The sequence below is a fragment of the Scylla paramamosain genome, chromosome 1, assembly GCF_035594125.1.
Source record: "Scylla paramamosain isolate STU-SP2022 chromosome 1, ASM3559412v1, whole genome shotgun sequence".
Taxonomy (NCBI): Eukaryota; Metazoa; Arthropoda; class Malacostraca; order Decapoda; family Portunidae; genus Scylla; species Scylla paramamosain.
The window spans coordinates 15,909,152-15,921,187 of record NC_087151.1 but is presented as its reverse complement, the minus strand read 5'-3'; the positions used below and the strand labels follow the sequence as shown (position 1 = coordinate 15,921,187).

General features: G+C 38.2%; 1 protein-coding gene across 1 annotated transcript in view; it reads right to left on the bottom strand.

The window, feature by feature from the left end:
• The window catches only part of LOC135101418 (nonsense-mediated mRNA decay factor SMG9-like), a 70,711-nt gene that overhangs the window by 9,987 nt on the left and 48,688 nt on the right, over nucleotides 1-12,036 (bottom strand). The window contains exon 8 of the mRNA XM_064005359.1: nucleotides 5,081-5,183. Within this exon, the coding sequence (XP_063861429.1) occupies nucleotides 5,081-5,183 (103 nt within the window). The remainder of the gene's footprint in view (nucleotides 1-5,080; nucleotides 5,184-12,036) is intronic.

The window sequence follows — 12,036 nt, the reverse complement described above, 5'->3', positions numbered from 1 at the left end:
TTGTCTTCCCTCACACCTAGTTAGTTAGTTATTTATTTTTAATGACCAAAAAAATTATTCATACAGTAAAATGAAAGGTACAAAATTCCCAATGGTCCAAATAAAGAATCATACATTTACAAACATGAATAAAAGCACTTTCACCTAAGTATTGTTTAAGATTAGGCGATGCAAAGTAACCAACATTAGCAAACAGTTACTAGCAATATTACTATAGCAAACAGTTACTAGCAGTATTACTATAACTAACATAGATACATAACTCAACATAACGTCTAACACAATTTGACCAATATTAATGCAATAGGTAGTTCTAATTCATTATTGTTTTCTTTTTAGGTCCTATAACTATCCAAAACTTCATACACATACCTACACAAAACATTTACATCTTCTGTTTCATTAAATAACTCATCTAAATTTTGTTTGCTTATCATATATTTTTGCCTGATCTGTCTCATCAGTACGCACTCCAGCAATACATGTTGCTCAGTCTGTGTTGCCTGCCCGTTACATGGACACACGCGCAAGTCCCATGGGATGTGACTCCAATGGCCGGTCTCGATCTTTAAGTCATGAAACATCTGTTGAATTCTAGTAAATGCCATACGTGTAAAATCAGGGATATATATGTCATCTGAATAAATATTATGGACACCAAGACTAGAATTCAATATTGATTTATATGTGTGATACTTTGTTGTGTCTTCTGGCTTATTGGTAATTAAATTAATTATTCTGTCAAGAGGATTTATATGATTATCATACTGTAAAGCACTCTGGATAAACTTATAACCAGGGGTGTTAGCTTCTCTGCATAAACTAAATACATGAAATGGTTCATTTGTCAAGTAAAGTCAGTTTCCTCTCCAAGAAACGTTTCCATCAGACACAGACAATATGGTAAACTGGTTTAATTCCCGATTCAACATGACATAAGTTTGAGCTTGTGTTATTTCTCACACCCAAGAGACATTTCATAAGTTTATTATACTGACTGGTGAGTGACACAGCTGTTTGTCAGCCACGACTCACAACTTTATGTCAGTTCAGCCAACACAGCCACATCAAACACACATCGCTTATAACGGTAAGGCATATCTGGGTTCAAGGCACAAAATACAGAAAATTTGTTGATGACTGCCTGACACTTTACCTCATGTAGTGACATCACGTCCTTCATACAACTGCTGACGGTAAAACAGGCTCCTAAATACTTGTATCTGTCATAGTACTTAATAACATGTCCCTCGATCTTTAATGGAACTTTATCACAATGAGTGTTATTTAAAACAAAAAAATTTAGTTTTGTCCTCATTAAGAACCATTCCATAATCATTGCAATAACTGATAACAACTCTGAGTTTCCTGATACACATATCTCGAGATGTTGCGAGAATTACCGTATTGTCCATCAGTAGAAGCGCGTGCAGTGTGTCCAAGAAGCCGTCAGTTGCTATTTGTTCCTTCAGCATACGAATCATCTTAAATCCTTATAAAAGCCTTAATTCCTTTCAACAACTATTCTACACCATAAATCTCAAGAATATCCCAAAGGATTTCCTTATTCCCCCTGCTACATGTTTCTTGAAGTCCAGGAATACTAGATACAACTTCTTATTATTTCCTAAGTGCTCCAATATTATCATTTTTTGGCAAAACTGTGATCCACACAACATTTTATTTTCCCAAGTCCTTCCTTTTCCTCACTGACCTTCACCTCAGTCACTTCCATCAATCTCTCAATCAAGATTCTCTTGTAGACCTTTCCTGGCACACTAAGTAAACTTATTCTCCTGAATCTATTACATTCATACTTACAACCTTAATACAGAAATAAAATAACTACCTTCCTTCACTCACCTAGTGCTTCTCCTTGCCTCCATGCCTGATTACAAATTAGAATCATCCAATTTACAATCATACCACCTCTAACATTTCTGCAATTATTCCATCTATGTCTGCAGCTTTGCCACATTTTAGCCTAACTTTTATTTTTTTTTTACAAGGGTCACTGGTCAAGAGAAACAAAAAATGACAAAAATCCCACCGAGGTGACAGTCCTAAAAGACATGTCAAGAGAATCACCAAAAATTGAAGGATAAGTGTCTTGAAATCTCCCTCTTGAAAGAATCCCAGTCATAGGAAGGAGGAAGTACAGAAGCAGGCAAGTAGTTCCAGAATTTACCAGAGAAAGGGATGAATGATTGAGAATACTGATTAACTCTTGCATTAGAGATGGTAGACAGAATAGGGTTGAGAGAAAGAAATCTTGTGCAGCAAGGCTGTGGGAGGAGGGAAGGCATGCAGTTAGCAATATCAGAAGAGCAATTAGCATGAAAATAGCAGAAGATAGCAAGAGATGTAACACTGTGGTGATGAGAAAGAGGCTGGAGACAGTCAGTTAGAGGAGAGGAGTTGATAAGATGAAAAGTTTTTGATTCCACCTGTCTAAAATGGCAGTATGAGTGGAATCCCCATACATGTAAAGCATACTCCATCCACATACAGATAAGGTCCCTATACAGAGTTAGCAGCTGCAGGGTGAGAAAAACCTGCAGAGAAAACTCAGAATGCCTAACTTCATAGAAGCTGTTTAGCTAGAAATGAGATGTGAAGTTTCCGGTTTAGATTAAAAGTGAAGGACAGATCGAGGATATTCAATATAGAAGGAAGGGACAGTTGAGCATCACTGAAGAAGAGGGGAATAGTTGTCTGGAAGGTTGTGCCAAGTTGATAGATGGAGGAATTGAGTTTTTGAGGCATTGAACAATACTAAGTTTGCTTTGCCCCAATCAGAAATTTTTAGAGAGATCAGAAGTAAGGTATTCTCTGGCTTCCCTACATGAACTGTTTACTTCTTGAAGTCTTGGACATCTATGAAAAGACATGAAAAAAGTGCAGGATGGTATCATCAGCATAGGAGTGGATAGGGAAAGAAGTTTGATTTAGAAGATCACTGATGAATAATAGGAAGAGAGTGGGTGTTATGAGAGAATCTTGAAGAACAACACTTAATAGATTTAGAAAAACAGTGACTGTCTACCACACCAACAACTGAGTGGTCAGAAAGGAAACTTGAGATGAAGTTAGAGAGAGGAGGATAGAAACTGGGAGAGTAGTTTGGAAATCAAAGCTCTGCACCAGACTCTATCAAATGCTTTTGATATGTCTAAGGCAACATCAAAAGTTTCACCAAAATCTCTAAAACAGACTCAGTAAGGAAAGCTCAGTAAGGAAAGCTAGATCACCTTGACGCAACCCATAGTGGTGATCAGATAGAAGGTTGTGAAGTAATAGATGTTTAAGAATCTTCCTGTTGAGAATAGATTCAAAAGCTTCAGATAGGCAGGAGACTAAAGGAATAGATGGTAGTTTCAGGGATTGGAACGATCACCCTTTTTAGGAACAGACTGAATATAGGCAAACTTCTGGCAGGAAGGAAAGGTAGATGTTGATAAACAGGGTTGAAAGAGTTTGACTAGGCAAGGTGCAAGCACAGAGGCACAGTTTTGGAGAACAATAGAAAGGACCCCATCAGGTTCATAAGCCTTTGCTTTCTCTACTGCCCCTCTACCTACTCCTCTCTACACAAATGCTCATTTTCAGATTAATTCCATACTTACACTGGATATTATTGCTTTCCTTATCATATTTTCATTCAATAAATGTTCAATGTGTCTTTTCCACACACCTCCCACCTCCTCTTTGCTACCTACAAGAACTCCATCATCTCTCTTCATTCTCATATTCCCAAACTTCTCCTCCCCATGTCTCTTAATCTCCTTCCATCAGGTACTGTACATTTTTGTTCACTCCACCTACTTCCCACTTTCCTCTTACACCTGCTAACTCACAACTTCCAGTTTTTTTCATCCATATCTCCAACTAACACAACCCTTCTCTTCCTTCCAGTTTTACTAAGCCACTCAATCCAAAACTTCCTTATCCCCTTTCTTCCTTTCTCACTTACTGCCTTTACAGGAGCATACATCCATGCATACTTACCTACCTGTCACTATTTTTCCCACTCTCAACATTATTGTGGATCCTTATCATCCATGTGCCTCTTTTCCATTCATATTAATGGGGCATGGTGAATACATAATGTTCTTCCCATTCCTCTACCCTTGCTTTTCTCATCTATACCACACTACAACATACCTTCTTTCACTCCTTCCCACACCTCTCATTTTCATTCATGAAGTTGATCATTCCAGAATCTTTCATTTATCTTTTTCATTTTTTGTTACCTCAATCCTTCCCTTTCTAATACTTTCTATCACCTCTCTCATTTCTACAGCTGCACTCATTCCATTAATGTTAATTGAGGCCACTCTCATCACCATCCTATTCCCCCCCCACTCTCTGCCCAAAACTGTATTGTCCTCCCCAAGAGGGAAGCAACGGCAGCTGACAAGGCAACCACACACTAGGAATACCTAGGTATTCCTGGATCTTCATATGATAACTTGTTCCACTGTGAGCAATTTGTGTTATTCCTTCCCTCTATATGTAGAGCACTAGGAAGCACATCATGTCAGCTCTCTGTGTGTGTGTGTGTGTGTGTGTGTGTGTGTGTGTGTGTGTGTGTGTATATATATATATATATATATATATATATATATATATATATATATATATATATATATATATATATATATATATATATATATATATATATATATATATATATATATATATATATATATATATATATATATATATATGAGAGAACTAATGATAACTAAGATCAATAAAATACCAAAATACTATGAAAAAATCAAATGTTACCTCTAAGAGTTGTAATGGCCACAAACGTTTTAGAATTTAATCAACTATTAGATAAAATGATATTGCTTGTAAAAGACAAGGGCATAATTGAAAAATAATAATAAAAAGAAAGAAAAGTGCTTGGTTTAAAATTTCTAATCCTTGCATGCCCAAGTTAAGGAATGCATAGTTATTTATTTTAGTTTTCAGAGACAAAGTTATGTCTAATTATCTATTATGGAAGAAGTGATATCAAAAGATGGTCCCATAGACAGTGTCAGATTAAAATGGTTAGTGTGATACTCACCAAGACTTTTCTGTCAGAGTGACATGAGTGAGAGGCAGACGACGTAGGCTTAGCACCTGTCGCCGCATTTCACGTATAGCCTCACTGAAGGAGACTACAGGACCTGGAAGTTTTGAAAAAAGAATTGGCATTTGAGTTGCCAGCAAATGAGATGGCAAGACACAAAATACATTAAGATGTCAAATCATAATTCCCAATCCAACAATGAGAGAGCCTTTCAAGCATATGAATGGTAAGCTGCCAACTTGAAGTATGGGAATGTAATGTTTTAACAATAATGAAAGTAATGTAAAAACTATAAGATTTTACAACTAAAACCTATATCTCCATAATTGCTTTTTTACCCTATCAAGGTTGAAACCTATGATACAGTTAACAAACACTGCTTCATCTGTGGATGTATACAAAATTTGCCAAACTTGTTTTCGTTAAGTTAAGCTAAGTGAAGAATTATAAGTACAGTAGAACCTTGCATCTAACAAATTTACATCTAACAAATTTACATCTAGCGACATTACTGGATCTTTACCCCTATTCATATCTAATGCACGAGTTTTGTATATAACGAAATAATCCCAGGCACATGGCTCAAACCAGCCACCCCTTAGGCAAGTGTGTGACATTATGTGTGAAGTTATTTTGTACTGAGCTTCCTGAGTGTTTCCCCCTTGGGGGATTCGCCTTTCCTCTGCCTGCCAAATCTATCTAAGATGATCTGAGAATACCATCACTTTCAATTAAAGATCTTCTTTTGATATTTTCTTCTAAGATTTTTTTTGTCATAAATAAGGCAAGTTCTTTCTCATTACTGTGAAGCAAACAAAGGCTTGTGGCAAGTGCAGAAAGCTAAGTTTCCATTGTTGATGGTGAGGAAGTGACTGTGGTCACCTGCCTCCATCTGACCTGTGATGCATGGCTGTGGCCAGTCATTGACTGACCTTGGTCAGCTTGGAGCAGTGTTGTCAAGTGTTATGGTATATACACCAAAATCATTGCCATTATCCTCAAAAAAATTATGTATTTATAATATTTTCATCCTTATTAAAGAAATTGATGCTCTCAGATTCTTATTGAAGCAACAAATAGTTAACAAGTCTGACAAACACATGAGTATTGTGACTGACATGGCAGGGTGATAGGCAGAAGAATTCCCACAAGGCCATGCCTAAACACTCAGTACGAAATTATTTTACTCCCTCCACTCATACAACCTCTATTACTGGGCCACTGACTCCAGTGGTGGAGTGTGGACAAAAAACTCACCAGACACAAACTCACAACAAAAATTCACCACACATGAACTCACCAGACACAAACTCACAACAAAAATTCACCACACATGAACACACCAGACAAAAACTCACTGAAAAATATCTAAGGAGGACAAAAATTCACTGAACAATATCTAAAGAGGATAAAAATGGAGTATGATTTGAAACATGTTATGATGCTTTAAAAAGAGCTTTTGAAACATTTGAAACATGTTTCGATCCTCTAAATAGGACTTCTTATGATACATTACAAAAATTATTTCAACACTTCAAATAGGGCTTTAATGCAAACACCGGATTGATAGTTGTATAACTTTGGACACTGAATCTTGATTTGAAATATGCTTCTAAACATTATCAAGTTTCTCACATCACTATCAGTAGCAATGGAGATCATCAGAAACAAGAGTGGCCAAAAGCTGCGCATTTATTTTTTTACTTTCTTATTTTCTTATGTATGCCATGGGCAAAAAAAAAAAAGAAAAAGAAAAAGAAAAAAAGAAAAAAAATAGCTGAGATGCCATCCCTGAATAGGGTCCGAATCAGTAATAAAAAAATCATTAAGTGTCTTGAAACCTCCCTCTTGAAGGAGTTCAAGTCACAGGAAGGTGGAAATACAGAAACAGGCAGGGAGTTCCAGAGTTTACCAGAGAAAGGGATGAATGATTGAGTATACTGGTTAACTCTTGCATTAGCGAGGTGGACAGAATAGGGATGAAAGAAAAAAATCTTGTGCACCAAGGCCGTGGGAAGAAGGGAGGTATACAGTTAACAAGATTAGAAAAAAAGTTAGCATGAAAATAGCAGTAGAAGATAGCAAGAGATGCAACATTGCAGCGATGAGAAAGAGGCTGAAGACAGTCAGTTAGAGGTGAGGAGTTGATGAGATGAAAACCTTTTGATTCCACCTTGTCTAGAAGAGTGGTATGAGTGGAACACCCACAGACATGTGCAGCATACTCCATACATGGACGGATAAGGCCCCTGTACAGAGTTAGCAGCTAGGGGATGAGAAAAACTGGCAGAGACGTCTCAGAACACCTAACTTCATAGAAGCTGTTTTAGCTAGAGATGAGATGTGGTTTCCAGTTTAGATTATAAGAAAAGGACAGACCAAGGATGTTTAGTGTAAAACAGGGGGACAGTCGAGTATCACTGAAGAAGAGGGGATAGTTGTCTAGAAGGTTGTGTTGAGCTGATAGATGGAGGAATTAGAGTTTTTGAGGCATTGAACAACAGTCAGTTTACTCTGTCCCAATCAGAAATTTTAGAGAGATCAAAGGTCAGGCATTCTGTGGCTTCCCTGCATGAACTGTTTGCTTCCTGAAGGGTTGGATGTCTACGAAAAAACGTGGAAAAGTGCAGGGTGGTATCATCAGCGTAGGAGTGGATAAGACAAGAAGTTTAGTTTAGATCATTGATTAATAATAGGAAGAGAGTGGGTGACAGGACAGAACCCTGAGGAACACTACTGTTAATAGATTTAGGAGTAGAACCATGACCACCTACCCTAGCAGCAATAGAACAGTCAGAAAGGAAACTAACTTGAAGTTACAGAGGATAGAAGTAGTAGGAGGCTAGTTTGGAAATCAAAACTTTGTGCCAGACTTTATCAAAAGCTTTGGATATGTCTCAGACAACATCAAAATTTTCACCAAAATTTCTAAAAGTGGATGATCATTATTCAGTAAGGAAAGTCAGAAGATCACCAGTAGAGCAGCCATGAAGGAACCCATACTAGCGATCAGATAGAAGGTTGTGAAGTGATAGATGTTTAAGAATCTTCCTGTTGAGGATAGATTCAAAACCTTTAGATAGGCAGGAAATTAAAGCAATAGGATAGTAGTTTGTGGGATTAGAATGGTCACCCCTTTTAGGAATAGGCTGAATGTTGGGAAACTTCCAGCAAGAAGGAAAGTTAGAAGTTGACAGACAAGATGCAAGCACAGAGATGCAGTTTTGGAAAACAATAGGAGGGACCCCATCAGGTCCATAAGCCTTCTGAGGGTTTAGGCCAGCAAGGGCACGGAAAACATCAATGCGAAGAATTTCAATAGGTAGGATGAAGTAGTCAGAGGATGGAGGAGAGGGAGGAACAAGCCCTGAATCATCCAAGGTAAAGTTTTTTGCAAAGGTTTGAGTGAAGAGTGGGCCACCTTCCTATCATGTATAGCACGAGAACAGGCTGTGTTAAACCAAGGTTTGGAAGGTTTAGGTCAAGAAAAAGAGTGAGGAATGTACACCTCCATGCCAGACACTATCACCTCTGTTATGCTTTCAGCACACATAGACAGATCTCTGACATGGAAACAGTGGTCATTCCATGGAAAATCAGCTAAATACCGCCTCAGGTCTCCCCAACTAACAGAGGCAAAACGCCAGAGGCACCTCCACTTAGGGGAATCCTGAGGAGGGATTGGAGCGATGGGACAAGATACAGATATGAGATTGTGATTGGAGGAGCCCAATGGAGAAGAGAGGGATATATATATATATATATATATATATATATATATATATATATATATATATATATATATATATATATATACACTTATCCCCCAGCTATAGCGGGTTTTGCTAACGCGGTTTAAAGCTATCACGGGAACAATAAAAAACACATTAAATGATGAAAACGCCAGAGGCACCTCCGCTTAGGGGAATCCTGAGGAGGGATTGGAGCGATGGGACAAGATACAGGTATGAGATTGTGATTGGAGGAGCCCAATGGAGAAGAGAGGGATATATATATATATATATATATATATATATATATATATATATATATATATATATATATATATATATACACTTATCCCCCAGCTATAGCGGGTTTTGCTAACGCGGTTTAAAGCTATCACGGGAACAATAAAAAACACATTAAATGGGCTAACGCGAATCCTAGTGGAGCTATCGCGGCCCATGAGTCGTTATATGTCCAGGATGTTCACGTGACAGCTACGTCATATATCTTGGCCAGATTCGCTTGCTAATTGGCTGAATTTGACTGACATATTAGGCCGTGATTGGCTTGCACACTCCCGCTTCCTTATCCAGCCACTCTCCCGCTCCCCCATCCCTCTAGTCCCTCCCGCCACAGTTGACTAAGTGGCACGTGCCGTGGTGAATCTCAAGGTCACGCGTGTGTATCTCGGGACAATGGCCTCTACTCCCCCTCCTGGCCACCCAGGGAGATCGCTACCACCCAACCCGACCCAGCGAAAGGCAACAGCGGCGCCTGGGAAAGAAATCAAGAAGAGGAAGAACCTTACATATGCTGTGAAATATGAGATAGTGAAATTGATCGAGAGTGGACAAAGTAAAAGTTCAGTGGGCGCTAAGTTCGGCATCAACGAGTCTACAGTGAGAGGTATTTACCTTAAGAAGGACCACATTAAGGCACATATGAACCTCACTAGTGATAGTGCTGGACATAATGCTGTGCGAAGCTCAAATCATGTCCTCCTCAAGACTGATCTATAAATCATGGTGAGATGAGGGGAAAAAAAAGGTGCCAATATGTTGAATTGTGTTGCTACTCTGGCGGGCCACGAACAATTTTTTTTTTTCCTATGTATTCTTAACAATGGCTATCGCGTTTTTAGCTATCACGGCGATGTTAAGGGACCAATTTCTCGCGATAGCTGGGGGTTGAGTGTATATATATATATATATATATATATATATATATATATATATATATATATATATATATATATATATATATATATATATATATATATATATATATATATATATATATATATATATATATGTACATGAAGAAAATATCAAAGGATGAGTAGATATGATGGCAGTGCTGTCAACAATCAAGCCTGAAATACAAAGGACCCCTAACTACAGATGTTAATGTAAGGAGATTAATTAAGATTATACTTCCCTTTTCCACTTTTGACCATAAATTTTTCATTACTGTTTTAACAATCTGCTGCATGAAAATATCTCCTCGATCTTTGAATTATCCTCAGTAGTTAGTCCTCTCACTTTATATTGTTAAAATCAATAAAGAGGTAAAGAATACATAAGATCTGCCTGTCCTTCCTGCAGTCAAAGGATTAAGCCCCCAGCAGGCAGGAAGTGCAAGGTTGTTTTTAATCAGTAGCTAACACTGAGTTGATTAATTTTTTTTAGGTGCAGAATCCACACTCCTTTGTTGATCCCACTCATAAAACAGATGAAGCCTTAGTTTCTGTCACAAAATTAAGAGCAACCCTAAAACAACAGTCATAGAAACTAAGGGTCGCCCAAACCGGCTGCTTGCTCAGGAGTTGGAGTCTGCAAATGACCAGGTTCATGCCAACATTGGTCAGATGGATACATGCAGACGTGATCTTTGTTGGCAGAGGTGAATTCATGTTGCATGACAGTGATTTGACTGCCTGCAACAGAGTGGTTGTACATGGTACTGATGAGTGCTTGCAATTACAGTGCAGTGCCTGTATGTGGTTTATGGATGGGAACTATGCTATGGTTCCAGAAACTTTTCAGCATCTTTGTTATTAGAGCCACATTAGGAGACACAGCAGTTTCCTGCATGTATGCATTCTTGTCAGGAAAGTCAAAAAATGTACATGAAGAACTGCTTTGAAGTGTTGTAGATTGTTATAAAAGGCTAGGATTCACACCAGATGCCATAAAAGTTGTATTAGATTTTGAAAAAGCTGCCATGCAGGCTGTCAGTAGCATTCTAGGTTCTCATGTACGAGTAATTACTCAAGGATGTTTCCTACACTTCATGCAAAGTACAAGGCATAAGATACAGGAATCAGACTTGTGGAATGCTACCATGAAAATGATGGATGGGTCAGCATTTCTCCCATTAGAAAAGGTGCAGGAAAGTATACAGTTTTTGAAAGATAACATCCCTGAAGAATTTGAAAACCTTGCATACTTCGACAGGACATATGTTTTACATTCCGTCATGCAAAACTTCCTGGAAATAATGAAGGTCCAGAATCACTACAAGTTAATACTGGACGACTTCCACCTTCTTCTCCATCAGATATATAGAATGTGCACAATAATACCCTAAATGATGCAGCTTGAACAAGCAATATGAGTGAAACCTGGAATTTGAACAAGCAATATGAGTGAAACCTGAACCTGTTGGTCATTCTCATCCATCTTTTAACACTGTTACTGATAACATTAGGAAGAATGAAGCCTTGTCAAAACCATGATGTTGCAGGATGACAGAGGTGAACCTCTAAAGAAGAGAACCAAGAGAAACTATGTTCATCTTCAGAAGCATTTAACCCCTTCATGCCCATGACGTACACCTTTACGTCACGGACACGCTCTGTACCAAATACCATGACGTATACATATACGTCATGCGATACCCGTACATATTGCGGAGTGGTTTTTTGTCCTGTAGGCAGTCTATGAGCCTGGTATAGCCTACTGTTGGGAATAAAAATAAGCCACACTCATCAGCCAATCAATTTGTTTATATATGGCATGACTGTCCATCATAAAATATTACTGGCCAGAAGTGCCTCTCCATGCCCAGTTTGCCTAAGGCTATCAATACAAAAGGATATACTTTAGTGTCTTCTCATTGCCTTGCCATTATTGGAAACTTATTTTTGCTATATTTTTGCCATGCCCGACAGGGGTGATTCAGACTCTGATACATCATATGTGCCAGAAAGTGAGGGTGAA